General features: G+C 42.0%; 1 protein-coding gene across 1 annotated transcript; it reads left to right on the top strand.

Annotated features, from left to right (window-relative positions):
• Positions 1 to 2,018: 2,018 nt before the first annotated feature.
• Positions 2,019 to 17,180, top strand: SLC25A47 (solute carrier family 25 member 47). Its single transcript, XM_021007313.2, has 6 exons — positions 2,019 to 2,160; positions 7,368 to 7,411; positions 9,150 to 9,221; positions 11,073 to 11,255; positions 15,061 to 15,340; positions 16,306 to 17,180. The coding sequence occupies exons 1-6, from the start codon at positions 2,133 to 2,135 to the stop codon at positions 16,584 to 16,586; spliced, it is 888 nt and encodes a 295-aa protein (XP_020862972.1). The 5' UTR covers positions 2,019 to 2,132; the 3' UTR covers positions 16,587 to 17,180.
• The last annotated feature ends 2,591 nt before the right edge of the window (positions 17,181 to 19,771 follow it).

Genomic DNA, 19,771 nt, shown 5'->3' with positions numbered 1-19,771 from the left:
CTCTGGATACTCTACAGCTTCTTGATGTTTATTCCCAAAATGTAACACCTCCAGCTAAACATAATAGTCTAGGAGTGATCTCATTACACTGTCTGGCATATAGTAGGTACTTAATAAATGCTTGTTGTTTGACCAGGCCATGGTACAAAGAGGCCGTCACTTCATTTGGAACAATAGTCCTTTTTTAGTAAAGCCCAAGATTATAATAGATTTGTTGGCTGCCATCTCACACTGTTGGCTTGCATTGAACTTCTAATGCTCTCAAACCTTCTAATGGTTTTCAGATAGTCTGCTATCTAGTCATACTTCCTCCACCTTGTCCTCTTGAAATTGATTTTCGAACCCAAATCTAAGATTTCATATTCATTCACACCCAATGTAATCTTATTAGATTTGGTCTGACATTGACCTATTGAGATCTTTTTTGGATTCTAACTCTAGCATTCTAAATGTTAACCATCCTTCTAAGCTTTGTGCCATCTGAAAACCTGACAAGGATGCAGTCTATGAGTTTGTCCAAGCCATCCATAAAAATGTTAAACAGGACAAATCCCTTAGTCACTCTATCAGAGACATCTCTTGAAGTTGACGTTTGGTAACTAAGGACTATTTTTTTTTGGTTGTTGTTTTTCAGTCATTCAGTCATGTCCAACTTTTTGTGATTCTATGGACCATAGCACAACAGTTTCTTCTGTCCTCCACTCTCTCTTGAAGTCCGTCCAAATTCACGTCCATTGTTTCCATCTCATCCTCTGCCATCCTCTTTTTTTTTTTTTTGCTGTCAATCTTTCCCAACATCATGTCTTTTCATTGAGTTCTGTCTTCTTGTTATGTGGCCAAAGTACTTAAGCTTCAGCTTCAGTATTTGACTTTCTAGTGAATAGCCTGAATTAATTTCTTTAAGCATTGACTGATTTGATCACCTTGCTGTCCAAGGGACTCCTAAGAGTCTCCTCCAACACTACAATTCAAAAGCGCCAATTCTACAGTGCTCAGCTTTCCTTATAGTCCATCTCTCAATGGCTATACATTGCTACTGGAAAAACCATTCACTTCCACAAGATTTTGAGTTCCAAAATTTCCCCATCCCTCCCCACCCCCAAACCCCATGATGGCCTGCATTCTGATTCCCCCTTCCCTCAATCTGTTCTTTCTTTTATTACACCCCCCCCCCTTCTCTTATCCCTTCCCCTTCTATTTTCCTGTAGGGTAAGATAGACTTCTGTACTCAGGTTTGGAATGATTCCAAAGTTTTAGCTAAGCCTCAGGTTCAATTTGTTATGCTCCTGGGATAGAATCATCAAATGTCAGAGTTTAAAGGGATCTTACCATACCAGGTCCATCCGACCCATCCTCTGTGCATGATCATGGATTTTTGTGCATTGAACCATATAATATAAGAGTTCAAAAAGTTCATAAAACAATGAATTAGAAAACAATGTTAATTCTCAGAGGAACCCTAAAACATAGAACATAATATTTAAATTTGAAGGAGCTTTATATTCTAAGGGTCAGAGTTAGAGGGATCCTTAGACTCATAGAGGATTTCTTGGATGGGGTCTGGGGGGTGGAGAACACTGGTTTTGGAATCAGAGAACCTGGATTTAATTATTGCTTTTCTATTTCCTTACTACCTGAGTTGCCTTGCACAAGTCACTCAGTTTTCTCCTCAGTAAAATGGGAGAATTGGACTCTAAATCATATGAATTTCCAGAAGGAATAAAGAATTTGGAATATTATGAAACACATAACAAGGTGGGTGGGGAAAAGGGCTGGCTGACTGATGTGACTTTTTATACCCTTTCCCAAGACCAGCTCTCTGGGGGCAGGCATCCAGATTAGTGGGTGCAGGAAGTCTCTGGGTGTGAGAGTTGTGAACTGCCGGCGGCTCACCTCATTGGATTACTCATTGACAATGTTCCTGGAATTGTTTCTATTTCTCTTTTCCCACCCACCATTCATGTAGAGCCATAGTGCATTCACCCTCCATTGTATATATAAGTCCTGAAGGGAAGTAGAGAAAACACTTCGGCTATTTTAAGGACCCTATTCCTGGCCAACTAAAAGGATCCTGCCCCTGGGGTTCAACCTCTTTTCCACTTCTGCACAGGAAACAGCCCTCTAGATTGCAGATGGATTTCATTGCTGGAGCCATTGGAGGTAAAAAGAAAGAAAGAAAAATATATATATATAATATATATATATATTGCTTTACATTTTCCAAAGTATTCTAGAGTCTACAAAGTACTTTCATGTTTTTTCTTTAATTTTATTCTTACAACAGCCCTGTGTAGAAGATGAGCCAGACCATTTGAAGAAGACCTAGGGATTTTAATAGATTGCTCAAAATGAATCAATAATTTGACATGGCAGTCAAAAAAGGTTATGTGATTTGGGTCTACATTAATAGAAACATAATGTCCAAAATGAGGAAAGTGGTAGTCAGGCTGTTCTCTGCCCTGATCAAACCTCAGCTGAAGTTTCACATTTATTTTGGGGTATCATATTTGAGAAGACACATTGCCAAGATGGAGCATATTCAGAGAAAGAGACCAGGATGGTAAGGAGATCTCAAAAACCGTGGCATATGAAGATAAGTTAAAGTAATGTGGGATGTGAAGCTGATAAAAGAGAAGACTAGAGGATATGATGTATGTCTTCAAATGTATGAAAAGCTATTAAGTGGAAGAGTAATGGATTTACTCTGTTTGGGGCCAAATAGTGGAACAATGACCACTGGGGAAAAATCATAGGGATTTCTGTTTAATAGAAGAGAAAATGTCCTAACCATAGGAGCTAGCCAACAATGAAGTGGGTTGCTTCAAGAGATAATTAATCAAGTAATAGGCATTGATTAAGTACCAATTATGTGTCAGGCATGTACTAGGTCGTGGAGATATGAAGACAAAAATGGAACAGTTCATGCTCTCCATGACCTTCTATTCTCTTGCATCATAGACAGTAAGTTTTCTGTCACTCAAAATCTCAAAAAAAGAATAGATGGATAATTACCTGTAGGGAATCAAAAGGAGATTCCTACTTTGAGTAAATGTTGGGTTATATTAGTTCTATGGTCTCTTCTAACTGAGTTTGTGTAATTCTATGACAGATGAGAAAATTGAGACCCAAAGAGATCACGCAAAGGCCAAATTCTCAATCTGTCCAAAATGTTGGAGTTGAGGGATTTCTGTACACCCCCAACCCCTACTTTTTCCACCCCGTGCTGTGGAAAGACCCGTTGCAGAACTGTGATACAGAGGGTTAAAGAGCAGAGTTGGGTAATATAGTTCAAAATTAATGCCAAATAGAGCTACTAATCTTGTTCTGACAATTCTATTTTAAGCAGAAGAAATAGTGTCGTGTCAGGTCAATATTTGCCTTGTGAAATAGCAAATAGATTTTTTTTTTCAGGGCACTGGGGTTTTTGGAGGAGGAGAGCCCCAAAGAATGAGGGGAAAGGGCAATGATTCCAAATGTTGGTGATCTATGATCAGATGAGGATATCAGTAGAAAGCTGGCAGGACTTGCCAGGGTGATGACAATGTGGTATAGTGAAGTGATTTTGAATTAAGAAGCCTGGCAGGGGAAAAGGTCCCTCATACCAACTCTGCCAGTGACTCACTCTGAAACTTTGGACAAATCACTTTTTCTTTCTCTGAGCCTCAGTTTAGTCAGCTGTAAAATGAGGGGTTATGCGATTCAGGCTTTAAGGTGCCTTTCCTGCACTAAAATCCTTTTGCTAAAAATAATAATAATGAAATTTATTGACATTTAAAAAAATTTTTAGGCAGTTGGGGTAAAATGACTTGCCCAGGGTCACACAGCTAGTAAGTGTCAAGTGTTTTGGTCTGAGGTCAGATTTGAACTCAGATCCTCCTGGCTTCAGGGCCAGTGCTCTGTCCACTGCTCCACTTAACTGCCCCCATAGTAATAAATTTAAAAGTGCCTTCAATATTATTCCTGGGAAAGTAGTTTACCTCTGTGAAGTATTATGTATGTAGTACAGTGAGTTTTCCTCCTCTCTGTGCTGTGTACCTGGGGTTCACAGTTATTGAGAAAGGAGGAAGAATTATACTTCCTCCTATCAAGGGTGGAGATGTGATTCTCAATTGAAGTGATAGTGGAGTTTTAATTTATTAATAAGGTGCTTTTGTTTGAGGCTTGAGCCACCTTTGAGACAGCAGAAGGGGAATTCCATCGACTGATGGAAAATGCCACACTCCCAAGGTGACCTTTAAAAGACAACTTATCAGTTAGGGGAGACCTCTGGGAGGGGGACAGGAAAAGATTTCTTTCTCTTCTTCCCACTAGCCATGTCCTGTATCAGCAATTTGAGTGTTCCCTCCCCAGCTCAAAAGTTCATCAGTTTGAGAGACTTGGAAGTATAGTTGAAGGAGTAAAGATACCTGCTACATGCAGAAACAGATACAGAAAAGCAGTCATTCCAGGGAGGAAAGAGCTTTGAACGATGAAGACGGTGGCCGCAGAGAAAAGAGATGCGATGGACTCACGAGACAGACAGGCCTGGCAATTAAGCCTTGGAGAGGAGTATATAACCTGGGAGCCCGGCTAAGCACACTGTCCAGCAGAGTTGCTGAGGATAAGGCAAAGTTTCTAGAGGACTCTACAAAAAGAGAAAGGACTTTTATGTCCTGCAAAACCAGTAGTTGTGAGCTGCCTTGGACACATCTGTTTCTATTCCCATTATATTCTAAGTTTGTGCCTGTTTTTCCTAGAATGCAGTGTGTATTTCTGTAAGAGTGCACCCCAGGTTCTGGGGAAGGGGAGATGTTTTGTAGCTACTGTTTTCACTATGCTATCTTAGTAAGTAAATGCCTTTGCTGAGAGCTAAATGTGTCAGCCAGCTGACTGTTTAAAAAGAAGCACATTGGTAGGGGCTTGTGAGCTATAGTACATATCACCAGGATTACCCCTAGAACCTCAGGTCATCTTCTGGATTTCTAACCTGTAAAGGTGACAGCCTAGTTTGGGGGAGTAGTCCAATGGAGTGTTATACCTTAATACTTGAGAGGGACTATGATTTTATCAGTGTATATACTCCCTCCATGACTGAAGGTCATAGCCCCTCCATGTTATTTTAGACAGTCTTTGTGAATTGTGGCCCTCAATTTTCATGATCTAGTAGACAACTCTGCTGTGTTAGGCCTTTCTGAACTTTGTGAGGTTTGGAAATTTTCCATTCGTACTTTCATGTCTCTGGGCTGGTCCTCAGAGGACAGACACAAAGTCAGAGTCTGGACCCATCCTTGAAGCCTTTCTAACTTGGTAGGAACTGCCAGAGTTTGTGCTCACTGACATGCCCTTAAGAATCCTGATACACATTAGCACCACAGTGAGGTATCAGAAGAGGACGCCAGTGGAATCAGGAGAAGGAATTACTGTAGAGTTGTAATCTGTGACCCCAAACTTAAAGCTCTGGATTTACACAGACTAGGTCCCTTTCTCCTTGCCTTCTCCCTTTCCTTCTCCTTCCCTTCCCTTTGCTTATCTTTTTACTTCTTTTCTTCCTTCTTTCTTTTCTCTCTCTATTTCCTTCCTTCTTCCTTCCTCCTTTCCTTCCTCCCTCCCTTACTCCCTTCTGTTCCTTCCTTTTTCCCTTCCTCCCCCCACTTTTTTCCTCCTTCTTTTAAAGGCCAAGCACCAAGTAGCTGTGAATCATCCCTCTTAATTCAGAGAGGCAGCATATCACAATGAATACCCTCCTAAGTGGAACCTTTCTTGATCTCCTTCCCTACCAAGAAGCTGTCATTCCCTTCTCTGTACACCTAGAGTACTTTCTTTATATCTCTCTTGTGATCCTAATAATAAAAAAAAGATGATAACTCGTATTCATATAGCATCTTAAGGTTCACATAGCACTTTCCTTAAGGCTGCTCAGTAAAGTAGATAATGTATCATCATCATCATCATCATCATCATCATCATTTTGTAGATAAGGAAACTGAGGCTCAGAGAGATTTAAGTTTGGCCCAAGGACTGATTGTTTCCCTAACTGAAAATAGGCTCATGGCTTTTCATGGCCCAAAACTCTTACTGGCCTCAACCTTGAGCCATTTCTGTTGATCCTCTGCTCATATCCATTGTGTAAGAGTGATGATATTAACAACAAGCACACTGGTGGGAGTGGGCACAAGAAATGAACATCAGAGAGTTAGCAAGATAAAGGGCAGAGGAGCTCAGCCGGGGCTTTGTACCAATGAGGAGCAGGAAGGTATTTGTGCTGGCCTCCAGTACCCTTACTCTGATTTTATCAGCACATCAGCCCAACTCTCCTGCAGGTTACAGCATAACTAGCCTCATTCTGCTTGTAATTCTATCCAGGAGGTAGAATTAGGAACAATGTGTAGAAATTGCAAAGAGACAGGTTTGGTCTTGGTGTTTAGATAAAGTACTTAACAGTCTGAGCCATGGAACGGGCTGCCCCAGGAAGTAGTGGCCTCCTACTCTGTCAGGGTCTTCAAAGCAAAGTCTGGATGACACCTGCGAGGGTGTTATGGAGGGGAGCCTTGTTCAAGCAAGGGGTAGACCAGAGAGATGGCCTTCTAGCTCTGGAGAGCCTACAAGTCTGAGATTGTGTGTAGGAGAGAGTGGGAAGGTGAATGGCAGGTAACTGCTAATTACTTACTAATATTTATATGGTGCTTACTGTTTGCTAGGCACTGTGCTAATCACCACAATAATAACAGCTAGCATTTATATAGCACCTACTATAAGGCCAGGCACTGTTCTAAGTGCTTGACAAATATTATCTTATTTGAACCTCACAACAACCCTGGTGAGGTCAATACTGTTATTATCCCCATTTTACAGATGAGGAAACAGGCAAACAGGGGTTATGTGACTTGCCCTAGGGCACACAGCTAGTAAGTGTCTGAGGTCAGGTTTGAACTCAGGTCTTCCTGACTCCAGGCCTGGTATCCCATCCACTGCGCCACCTAGCTTGTTGTGATTCAGCTGTGTGTGGTCTGGGATTTTCCCCCTCTATCTTCTGTAGTGTTGTTTGGCCTCAGTCTGGAGTGCTGCGCCTGGGTTCCTCTGGCAGTCTTATGTAGCCTATAATTGGGTTCCATACTGCTTGGGAACCAGGACACGAGAGGTTGGAGTGTTGATGGTATATCCTGCAAATCCAGTGTAGGAAGGTGGGAGGAAGGAGAGTGTCTGAACCGAACTGAACCTTTGAGGAAGATTCCCTCGAATAGAGCATCTTCATGACAGACTGCGACAGGGGGTCTCTAATTCTTTGAGAGTCCTCACATCTCTTTGGCCTCTTTAATAAATTCCTCTAAGGCAGTTAATAGGCTAAGGAATGATGTGCCATTCATCTGCAACATTTCTGTTTCTTTCAGGTGTCTGTGGCGTTGCTGTGGGTTACCCCCTGGACACAGTGAAGGTACTTTGATTCTTGCCCTACAGTTGCCCAAAATATTCATTCCATTGCCCCTTCTTCACTTCTCTTCCTCTTTCCCTCTCTATCTTCAACACATTTGTCTCAATAATAGTCACCATTTAATAACTGATGGGCATAGGATTGTGGGATTTAGAGCTGAAAAGAACCTTAGAGATCATCAAACTCTACCCCTTCATTTTACAGAGGAAAAAAAAAACTGAGGCTCATAGAAGTGGTTTGACCAACATCCCTCAAGTATTAAAGATCAGAGCTGAGATTCAAGCCCATGTTTATGAGACCTTTTCTATTTGCTAATTGTGTCAGTTGGCTGACTATTTAAAAAGAAGCACACCAGTTGGGGCTTGTAAGCTATAGTATAGCTCACCAGGGTTACTCCTAGAACCTAGGGTAGAAGCCATCTTCTGGATTTCCAACCTGTAAGAGTGACTGCTTCATTGAGGAGAATGATCCAATGGGGGTGTTACACTTTAGTACCTCAGAGACTTTGATTTCATCAGTGTACTCTAGTACTCTTCCCAGTTTGATCCTCTGAGTACTCTATCGCCTCCTTTCAGTTCTTAATTTAATTTTTATTCACTTGTTAAGCCTAGGCCCTAAACCAACTCATTTATAAAATTATGGAATCTCAGAGCTAGATGAGACTTTAGAGTGACAGAAGGTCTACTCGCCCCTCATTCTTCTCCTTCTCCCCCAGAGTCATTCATTCAGCCTTGGCTTGAACATTTCCAGTGATTGGAAGGTCATTACCTGATTATTAAGGAGTTCTTCCTTCTATTGAGCTGAAGTCAACCTTCTTGTAATTTATACCTATTGTTCCTAGCTATGACTTCTTGAAATTTTCAGAACTAGTCTATTCTCTTTGCTGTTTCAGTCTTTCAGATAGTTGAAGACGGTTTCAGTTTGTTTAAGTCATCACTTCTCTAGGCTAAACATAGGATTATAGATTTAGAGCTGGAAGGGACCTTAGAGGTCATTCAGTCCCTCTTACTTTACAAATGAGGAAACTGAGGCTCAGAGAGGTTAAGTGACATGCCCAGGATGACACTCTGAGTAAGTGTCTAGGTGGAATTTAAACCTGGGTCTTTCTGACTCTGTCCTGCACTCCATGCACAATCCTGCCTCCATCTCCAGTTCTACCAACTGATGCTAAGAAGACATGATTTATAGTCTCCTCACAGTCTCGGTTGCCCTCTGGACATGTTCTATTTTGATAATGATCTCAATAAAATGTATCACCCAGATCTGTACATAATATACCAGATCTGGCTGGGAACCGTGGAAATTTCTAGCCTTTAAAAATTACTTTCTCAGAATTGAAAATATAATAAAATTGAATTAAAGAAGTACTATTTCTTTTATATGCCCTGTTTGTGGGTTACAATAACACCAATAATAATGATAGCTAGCATTTTATAGCACTTAATGATTTTCAAAGTATTTTACATATGTTATCTCATTTTATCTAATTGATGAGATGTCATTTCACTGTCCAAGACTTTTGGTCTCTTCCATGATTCTCTCCTCACATTCCTGCCTTTCTTCTATCCTAAAATCCCTAGTACCTCTATAATTTCCTGACCCTCTATTTCTCTTCTCCTGGTTTTACTGATTTGGAAACAGAACTTAGAGGATATCATGGAGTGACCCCTTAAGTCCTGGAAATCCTTGTAATTGCTTCCTCGAGTCTGGCCGAGCTCTAAATCATTTCCTTCTTTTACAGGTCAGAATCCAAACTGAAAAGAAGTATACTAGCATTTGGAATTGTATTCGAGAACTGTACAAAGCAGAAAAGGTAAGTCTATGCCCTTGGTTAGTATAAACATTCATGTAGGAGTTCGTTTCAACCAGAGGGCAAATAGCACTATCATTTGGGAAGGACACTGCCTTCTAACTTCCTCCATCTCCTGACCAAAGGGTAGTTTGCCAAGGTCGTTTTGAAATTCAAATGAATTAGGTTTTAATGGGTATAGTTTTGAAGCAATTTTTTCTTCTGAGATGAATAATAATAGCAGTGACAGTGAGATGGTTCAGTGGATAGAGTGCTGGGCCTGGAGTCAGGAAGACCTGAGTTCAAATCCAGCCTCAGACATTTACTAGCTGTGTGACCCTGGCCAAGTATTTAACCTCTGTCTGTCTTAATCCACTGGAGAAGGAAATGGCAAACCACTCCAGAATCTTTCTCAAGAAAACCCTACGGACAGTACCAGCATGCAAGAGTCCATGGGGTCACAAAAAGTTGGACATGGCTAAGTGACTGGACAGCAACAGATTAAGTAAATGATCCCATTTGATCCTCAGGAGAACCATGTATGCTCTTCTTATTCCTATTTTGCAGATGGAGAAACTGAAGCCCAGAGAACCCAGGGTCACCCAACCAATAAGTGCCTGAGATGGGATTCAGATTCAGGCCTTCCTGAATCGAAGCTCAGTACTCTAACCAGTCAGCCATGCTGCCTCTCTAAAGTCAATTCAGTTCAGAGAACTGTAGCATTAAGAGCCTTATCCATTCTCCCATTCAACCTCCCAATCAAAGGAGTACTTCGGTACTTCAACCTCTACACCAGCCCTTCCACTAATGGGCATCTCTATTTAAGGAAGCCTGCATTCTTTCCTTGGTTTGGATCATCTGCATTTCTGGAGCACAGACTGTGGCTAAGGCCCAGAGCTAAATGCTATAGGAGGAGCAGTCGATTCCATTGTTATCCAGTTCTAGTTGGGGCAAAGTTACTTTTAATCATTCATTCGATAAGTATTTATTTAGCAATTACTGTGTACCAGGCACTGAGCTAAGCACTGGGGATGTAGAAGGAGGTAAAAGGCAGTCCCTGTGCACAAGGTGTTTACAATCTGATGGGGGAGAAAACAAGCAAGCTGGCTTCCTCACCTGCAAGTGCACTGCCCTAACAAAATCAGAGGTACAGTCCCTGTCCCTATGGTAACAATAACTTGTTCTTTGTACTACATCCCAATTTTGCCTTCACTTACTGTGTGCTGGGGCCTTGTGCTTGGCTAAGCTGTGGAGGAGTCAGGAGAATGACATTTGGTGCCTGTCCTCAGGAAGTCAGCTGTGAGGACATGTTGATACAAAGAAAAGCCAGAGGGCAATAAGAGATAGCATGGTATGGTGTGGTATCTCCCCTGTCTGATTGTAAGCTCCTAGGGACTGCCTTTTTTTTTTTTTTTAAGGCAGTTGGGGTTAAGTCCAGGGTCATACAGCTACTAAGTGTCAAGTGTTTGGTCTGAGGTCAGATTTGAACTCAGGTCCTCCTGACTCCAAGGCCGTTGCTCTATCCACTGTTCCACCTAGCTGCCCCCTATGGACTCCCTTTTGCCTCTTTTTGTATCCCCAGTGCTTAGCACAGTACCTGATACATAATAGGCACTAATAAATGTTTTGATTGATTGATTGATTGATAAGAATAAGAATTGATCTTGGAGGTACAGACATTAAATGCTCTCAGAGGTTAGCCAAGGGAAAGGTCCCAATGGGCTAAGCAAAGTCAGGGAAGGCTTCCTGAAAGAGGTTTCACTTGGTAGCTAGAAATTCCAAACCAGGAAGTTAGGCTATGGCTGATGCCATTCTCTTTTCTAATGCCCTCTCAATCTCTCTTTTCTTCTCTTTCTGCTGATTCCTTGGCCCCAGCTCTCTGGGTTCTACAGGGGGCTCTCCCTGCCCGTGTGCACAGTGTCTCTGGTCTCCTCAGTCTCCTTCGGCACCTATCAGCATTGCCTTTCTCACATCTGCAAGCTCAAGTATGGCAGCTCGGACGTGAAGCCCTCCAAAACAGACATCACCCTTTCGGGATGTGCCTCTGGCATTGTCAGGGTAAGGGAGGACACCACTGGCCCTCTGTTCTCAGGAATCCTGGTTAAATAAATCCATGGGGCTTTAGAGTCCTACAACAAAGGATCCCACTGGTATTTGTAGCTTCTAGCAAGCAATGAGGTCATGGGAGCATAGAATGTCGGACCTGGAAAGGGCCTTAGAGACTAACCTGGTTTACTTCTCATTATACAGGTGAGAAAACTGAGCTCAGGGAAGGAAAATCTGAGGTCACCCCCACCTCCCAGAATTAGTGATAGGGTTTGGGTTGGATCATCAGCTGCCTGCCTGACTCCTGGTCCCGAGCTCTACTTTAGTAAAGCACAAATTCTCATGAAGTAGGAGGTGGGAAAATGATTTGGAAGATCTTTTTGGCTGAATTGATACAATCCTGCCTAAAGGTAGGAGGATGGATTTATTGATCTGACAGTCAGTTATTCAAAATGCATTTATTAAGCATTTACTTTGTGCCAGGCCCTGGGATACAGAAATATGCAAAAACACTGTCTCTGCCATGAGAAGCTCATATTCTAATGAGAGACACATGTCAACAGCTAGATACACATAAATATACACAGAATAGATGGAAATTAATTTTTTTTTTTGTGGAGGGGGAGTGCTGGAAAAGCCTCCTGCAGAAGGTCATATTTGAGCAGTCTTTAAGGAAGCCAGGGGAACTGAGGTATTGTGAAGGAGAACATTGCAGGCATGAGAGACAGTTGGCAAAGGTTGGGTTGGGGATGGAGTGTTGTGTGTGTGTGTGAGGATCATAAAGTGTGTAGAGGGGAGGAGAGTGTGAGATGATTGGAAAGGCAGTAAGGGGACAGATTATAAAGAGCTTTAAATGCCAAATAGAAGAATTTATATTTTATCCTGCAAGTAACATGGAGCTACTTTGGTTTATTGGGGAGGTGAGGAGACATGTTCAGAGCTTTAAGAACATCTCTTGGGCAGCTAATGAAGAATGGAATGAAGTGGGGAGAGATGAGGTTGGGAGACCAAACAGTAAGCTTTGGCAGTTGTCCAGGCTCTAGAAGTGCTAAGGGACTTTACTATAGTGATGTGAGTGGAGAGAAGAGGAGACATACATGAGAAATGTTGTGAAGGTAAAAACAGGAAGATTTGGGAATTGAGGTGAGTGAGAGTGAGGGGTTGAGGATGGCATTGAAGTTGGGTGACTGGAGAATGATTGTGCCCTCAACAGTAATAGGGGAGTTCTAAAGAGGGAAAGGACTTTTTTTTTAGGGGGAAGGAGAAGATAACAAGTTCAGTTTTACATGTGTCAAGTTTGAGATTCCTACAAGACATCCAGTTTGAGATGTCCAAAAGGCAGTTGGTGTTGTGGAATTAGAGCTCAGAAGACTAGGGTTGGACGTATAGATCTGGGAGTCATCTGCATAGAGATGATAATTCAACCCATGAGATCTGATGAGATTATCAAGTGAAAGGACTGAAAAGAGAAGAGGATCCAGGACAGAGCCTTAGGGGACCCACATGATTATTAAGTATTATATGGATGAAGAGCAAGCCAGAGAGACCAAGAAAGAGCAGTTAGATGGATGGGAAGAGAATCAGCAGAGAGTAGTGTGTCAGAGAAACCTAGAAAAGAAAGATCATGCAGAAGAGAGTGATGAATAATGTCATATACTGAAGAGATGTCAAGAAGGATTGATAAAGGCCATTAGATTTGTTAATTAAAAGATCATCGGTAACTTTCAAGAGAACAGTTTCATTGAATAATAAGATTAGAAAGCAGATTGTAAAGGGTTTAGAAGAGTGAAAGGGTCCAGGGTCTAAGGTCCTCTACCCTAACTCATCCTATCAGGAAAGAAGGAAGGAAAAAAAAGAAAGAAAGAAAGAAAGAAGGAAGAAAGGAAGGATTAAAAAAAAGAAGGAAGGAAAGACGAAAGGAAGGAAACAAGCGTCTATTAACCACCTACCATGTGTTGGGTAATGCGCTAAATGCTTTACAAATACTGTCTTATTTGATCCTCACAACAGCCCTAGAAGGTGGGTGCTATTATAATTTCCATTTCACAGTCGGGGAAACTGAGGCAGACAAAGGCTAAGTGAGTGGCCCAGGGTCACACAGCTGGTCAGTATCTGAGGTTGGATTTGAACTCAGATCTCCCTGACGCCGGATCCAGTGCTCTCCACTGAGTGGATGTCTAGCGTCTATAGAACCAAAAAGGCAAGTTGGGGAGCACGGCGTCCTGACTCCAGTGAGGTAGCACATCCCTTCCAGGGTTGTTATGAGGATCCAAGGAGGTAGAGTTTGTAAAGCACATAGCACTATGCCTGGCACATAGTAGGCACTTAATAAATGCTTGCTTCCTCAGAGTCTCTTTAATTGAGAAATCTCTCTGACGGACAGACTGACTGACAGGTTTCTGAGCTCTAGAAAAGGAGCTTGGCTCTGGTTCATAGGACAGAGGGCTCACTTCGTCATCAAGCCAAGCAGACACAGCTTTTCTTCTCCAGCCAGCCAGGCAGGTCTCTGGGACAGACCCTGGCCCTTTGTCCTCTACTCAAATACCTATAGTGTAGCTGGGGAACCATGACATATATGCATGGATGGACGGAACATGAGCAGTACCAGATTCATTTACCCACAATGAGACCTTTGCACAGCATTTCCATTTCCCTAGTGCTTAAAGTTAAACAATTTAAAAAAAGATTTATTTTGGTTTTTTTTATATTATATTCCTTTCCAAATATATCCTTATCTGTAAAATGAAGCCCTGGGGCTAGATGACCTTTAAGGTCCTTTCCAATGTTGTCTATGACCCTTCATCCACCCAGGGAATAAAAAGTTTTTAACAAATTACTTTCCTCATAATACCCCATGGGAAGTAGAAAGTACAAGTATTATTCTCCCTGTTTTCCTAAAGAAAAAGCTGACTTTCAGAGTGTCCAGTGGGTTTGCCTAAGGTTAGGTTAGTGACACAGCTAGTAAGTGTAAGAGGCAGGATGTTAGCCCAGGTTTTCCTGATTTCCAGGCCAGGGCTTTTCATCATTAGCCTGGGCTTTGAGAAGTGGCTCCAAGAAGAGGAACTGGGTATGGTGGAGGAGTGGAGTGGGCCTTTTCACTGTGCTTTCAGAAGCTGCTCACTTTTGGAATAACCTGCCCATTTCAAGGCCTCTAGAATAAACTTTGGCAGGCCTTGAGCTGAGAGGTTGGAGGTCCCCAGGCTGCTCTCATGCTGAGTGACACCGCCTTTAAATATATCTCTGGTGTATGATCTGGGGCAAAGTCAATGAACTTCTTTGAGAATCCTATTGAAAATTGGCATATTACGAAAACATTTATGTGACAGCAGTGTGGGGAAAATAATAACAGCAATCATTTCTATGATGCTTTTAGAGTTTACAAAATGCTTTCCTCAAAAACCCTGTGAGACAGAGATTTTAAAAAGCAAATTTTTTTAATGAACAAAAATTTTCTATGCCAACAACTTCCCCTTACTGGGAAAAAGATAAAAAGAAAAAACTCTTGTAAACTCTTGTAATCAAGCAAAACAAATTCCTGCATTGCATATGTTTAAAAAATGCATGTGTGTGTGTGTGTGTGTGTGTGTGTGTCTCATTGTGAGATAGGGTTTTTGTGCAAGTATTTTTATTTCTGTTTTACAGATGAGGAAACTGAAGCTAAGAGGTTAAATGACTTATTCAGAGTCACTCAGCTATTAAGAGTCAGGTCCTGGATTTGAACTCAGGCCTCCTCTGACTCCAAAGCCAGCATTCTTTTCACTGCACCCCAATGATACAGCAGTAGTTTTATTCTTGGCCTTTTCCTTTGATTTCCCAGGTCACACTGACATCCCCTACAGAAGTGGCCAAAATCCGATTGCAGACACAGAAACAGCGTCCCTCGATAACTTCTTCATCTCCCAGTGATCTCCTTCCCCCACCCAAGTACCAAGGTCCTCTGCACTGCTTGAAGACTGTGGCCAAGGAAGAAGGCTTGGGAGGCCTCTACAAGGGCAGCTTGGCATTGATGTTCCGAGACTGCAATTCCTTTGCCACCTACTTCCTCTCCTACTCCATCATCTGCGAATGGCTCACTCCAGCTGGGCAGAGTCGGCCAGGTAAGCCTAACACTCATTCAGCCAAGATTCTGGTGACAGAAAAACAAATCATCCCTGGCCTCAAGGAGTGTACATTTTTGAGGGAATAGTGACAATAGCTAGCATTTACATATTGCTTTAAGGTTTACATTATCTCATTTTATCCTCACAACCTGGGAAGCAGGTGCTGTGATTATCTCCACTTTTTTTTTTTTTAGGCAATTGGGGTTAAGTGACTTGCCCAGGGTAACACATCTAGTAAGTGTCAAGTGTTTGGTCTGAGGACAGATTTGAACTCGTCCTCCTGACTCCAGGGCCGGTGCTCTATCCACTGCGCCACCTAGCTGCCCCTTTATCTCCACTTTCCTGACCAAGAAACTGAGACTGACGGAGGTTAAGTGATTTGCCCAGGGTCACATAGTGTCTGAGGCTGGATTTGAACTCAGGCTTTTCCTGACTCCAGGTCCAGTGATCTATCTATGTCACCTAGCAGTAACAAGTAGAGGCTTAAGAAGGGCTTCAGTTATGAGGTAATAACTAAGCTAAACCTTGGAAGGAGCTAAGAATTTCAAGAGTGGGAGTGTGGAGGGAAAGCCTTTCCAGGCATGGAGAAGTCACTGTGAAGGCACAAGGCCATAGAACTAACTCTAAATAGGTCAGTTTGGAATAAGTGTGGAAAGGTAGGCATCAGCCAGAGTGTGGAGGGCTTTAAATGCTAGGCTAAGGAGCCTGAGTTTTATTCTACACACCGGAGGAAACCACCAAGGATTGCTGATGAGAGGAGTGTGTGACATAGTCAACTTTGTGCCTTAGGAAGATTATGTTGGTAATGATGGTAGCTGAATGCAGAAGGGAGAGACTAGAAAGTAACAGACTAGTTAGGAGGCTACTGTAATTATCCAGGTGATGAGACTTTGACCTAGAACAGTTCCCTTCTCTGTAAAATGAATGTGGTGCTGAGTGCCTTTTCTGTCTGTCCTTTGCAGACATCCTGGGTGTGCTCTTGTCTGGTGGCTGCGCTGGTGTCCTGGCCTGGGCTGTGGCCACTCCCATGGATGTGATCAAGTCTCGTCTTCAGGCTGATGGACTGGGCCAGCAAAGGTACCGAGGATTCATTCACTGTTTCACACAAAGTGTGAAGGAAGAAGGAGTGAGGGTCTTGTTTAAAGGACTAGCTCTGAACTGTTGTCGAGCCTTCCCTGTGAACATGGTGGTTTTTGTCGCCTATGAAGCGGTCCTGAAACTCACCCGGGGTTTCACGACATAATTGACTTCTTTCATCATACCCAACATGAAGATGGCTCCATTTGTTGATGCAAACCAAGCCTGGGGTGAAACTGAATTGAATTCTAGACTTTTGGACCCAGGATTATAGGTCTCTAGCAGCAATATCTCATTCTAACAGCCATTGGCTATGGGGACTGGAGGACCCAAATTGGGGCCTCTAAGGTGAATGTTCAGGAGTTGAACAGACAGCTTCCCATTCCCCACTTCCTCTTGGGGTCTCAGTATTGCTTCTTGATTAGGTTCTACCTCCCTACCAATGACTGATTCAAAGAGAATGAGTCTAACCCAAAGTGGGCTATTAGGTCATAGGTCACAAAATGAGTTTCTCCATGTCTACCTTCTTAGAACAGGCAGCTCTCTTTCCCCTATGACTTCAGCACTGCCCTGTTCATAGGGCCTGCCTACCTCACGTACCTCTTAAAAAGCTTCTGAGAAGAACAGACAGCCTGGTTCTTCAGCATGTACATATTGATAACATGTCACATTTTCAGATGCTTTTTGTAAATGTTGTGAGTGTAACCTTTCAGATGTTTTAGACTTCACACAAATAAAAGAAATGTTTGGATGGCTTTCATTTTGAGTCTTAGTATATTAGGAAAAGTAAGAACACTAGAATTGGAGTCAAGAAGACCTGAGTTCAAGTATTGACTCAGGCACTTACTATCTGTGTGATCCTAAGCAAGTCATTTAGCCTCTCTAAGCCTCAGTTTCCTCATCTGTAAAATGGGGATTAATAATCATATCTACTGGGTGTGCTGTTCTCTGGTGGTTTCCTGAAATTGTGAAGACCAAATGTAAAGAGTTTTGCAAACCTTAAAATGCTACATAATTGCTAGCTCTTATTATTATTGTTATCATCTAATGAAATTTTCATAGACCTCAAGGCTAGTATGAGTCATCATGATATCATAGCCAATAAAAGCTAATGTTATCTGAGGCTTCATTAATAGTTGGAGAATGTTCAGAACAAAGGAGTAATAGTTTCGATGTCCTCTATCTTGACTAGATCACAATTGTAGAATTGGATGTAGGTCTGGAGCTGCTACATTAAGGGACTGCAAGGCTTGGAGGGCAAAGGAGATAGGATTACAGCCAAGAATCACCTACCCAGCAAAACTGCGTATAATCCTTCAAGGGAAAAAAATAGATATTCAGTGAAATAGAGGACTTTCAAGCATTCTTGATGAAAAGACCAGAGCTGAAGAGAAAATTTGACTTTCAAATGTAAGACTCAGGAGAAGCATGAAGAGGTCAACAGGAAAGAGAAATCATAAGGAGCTTATTAAGGTAGAACTGTTTGCATTCCTGCATGGAAAGATGACATTTGTAACTCATGTAGTTGGAGGGGAAAAAAAAATTATGTGTATAGATAGATTGATAGATAGAGGGCACAGGGTGAGTGGAAGATGAATAGATGATATCTGGAGAATACAATTAAGGGGTGAGAGAGAATTATACTGAGAGAAGGAGAAAAGGAGAGGTAGAATGGGGTAAATTATCTCACTTAAAACAGACAAGAAAAGGCTTTCAGTGGAGAGGAAGTGGGGGAAGGTGAGAGGGAATGAGTGAATCTTACTCTTATTGGATTTGGCCTAAGGAGGAAATAACATACACACTCAATTGGGTATGGAAAATTATCTTACCCTACAGGAAAATAAGGGGAGAAGGGTACAAGATAGCAGGGGGATGGTAGAGGGGAGATCAGATTGGGGGAGGGGGTAATCACAAGCAAACACTTCTGAGGAGGGACAGAGTCAAAAGAGAGAATAGAATAAATGGGGTGGGATAGGATAAAGGGGAATATGGTTAGTTTTCCACAGCATGACTACTATGGAAGTGTTTTGCATGATGACACAAATATAACCTGTATTGAGTTGCGTGCCTTCTCAATGAGGGTGGGTAGGGAGGGAGGAAGGGAGAAAATTTGGAACCCAAAGTTTTAAAAACAAATGTTAAAAAATTGTTTTCACATACAAATGGGAAATGAGATATACAGGCAATGGGGTAGAGAAATCTACCCTGCCCTACAGGAAAATAGAAGAGGAAGGGGATAGGAGAAGGTTGGGGGGAAATAGAAGGGAGGGCAGATTAGGGGAAAGGGTAATTCAGAATGCATGCTGTCTTGGGGTTGGAGGAGGCATGAGATGGGGAGAAAATTTGGAACTCAAAATCTTATGGAAGTGAATGTTAAAAACTAAAAATAAATAAATTAATGAATCTTTAAAAAGAAAAAAAATGAATGTAGGCCTGGGTATCTTCATTTAGGAGACAAATGTGGAGACTAAAATGGTGGGAACACAGGAAACTGCCATATGGGAATTAGTGGAAGGAATAGAGGATATATAGCTTGAAGAAGAAAAAAACTAAAGGAGGACATGCCAGTTGTCCTTGGTATTTTGAAGAGCTGTCATGAGGTAAGAGATAAAGAAATTGAAGCCTGTAGTTGGCTTAGTAGATAGAGTGCTGGACTTTGATTCAGAAAGACATGATTTTGAATCATGCCTTGGACACTTATTGAATGTGTGACTGTAATGTTGGCAGGTCACTTAACCTTTTTCAATTAATCCATCAATCAATAAACATTTATTAAGCACCTACAATGTGCTAGGCATTGTGCTAAGTGCTGGTGATGCAAAAAAAGAGGCAAAAGAAAGTCCCTGCCCTCAAGGAGATTACAGTCTAATGTGGGGAGACCATGCACAAGCAAATATATACAAAACAAGCTATATACAGGATAAATAGGAAATAATTAAGAGGGAAGGCCCTGGAATTAAGAGGGGTTGGGGGAAAGCTTTCTGTAGAAGGTGGGATTTTGGTTAGGACTTAAAGGAAGACAGGGAGGTCAGTAGTTGGAGCGGAGGAGGGAGAGCATTCCAAGCATGAGGCACAGGCAGAGAGAAAGCTCAAAGCCAAGAGATGGAGTGTCTTGTTTGTTGAATTGCCAGAAGGCCAATGTCACTGAATTGAAGACCGTGGGTCAGAGAGTGAGCTATAAGAAGACTAGAAAGGTAGGAGGGGGCTAGGTTATGAAGGGCTTTGAATGTCAAACAGAACATTTTGTATTTGATCCTGGAGGCCACTGGATCTGGGAGCCACTGGAGTTTTTTGAATAAATGGTAATGTAAATATATATTATCTATAATAATGTACATTATATATAACAAC

The sequence above is a fragment of the Phascolarctos cinereus genome, unplaced genomic scaffold (genome assembly GCF_003287225.1).
Source record: "Phascolarctos cinereus isolate Bilbo 61053 unplaced genomic scaffold, phaCin_HiC Scaffold_2;HRSCAF=192, whole genome shotgun sequence".
NCBI classification, from domain to species: domain Eukaryota; kingdom Metazoa; phylum Chordata; class Mammalia; order Diprotodontia; family Phascolarctidae; genus Phascolarctos; species Phascolarctos cinereus.
The sequence above is the reverse complement of the archived record's forward strand: the minus strand, read 5'-3'. Positions and strand labels throughout refer to the sequence as shown.

Excerpts from the sequence above, each read along its gene's own strand:
- SLC25A47 (XM_021007313.2), top strand. The coding sequence starts at position 2,133 with ATGGATTTCATTGCTGGAGCCATTGGAG. Across the intron at positions 7,412-9,149 it reads ACCCCCTGGACACAGTGAAG|GTCAGAATCCAAACTGAAAA; the intron begins GTACTTTGATTC and ends CTTCTTTTACAG. Across the intron at positions 11,256-15,060 it reads GTGCCTCTGGCATTGTCAGG|GTCACACTGACATCCCCTAC; the intron begins GTAAGGGAGGAC and ends TTGATTTCCCAG.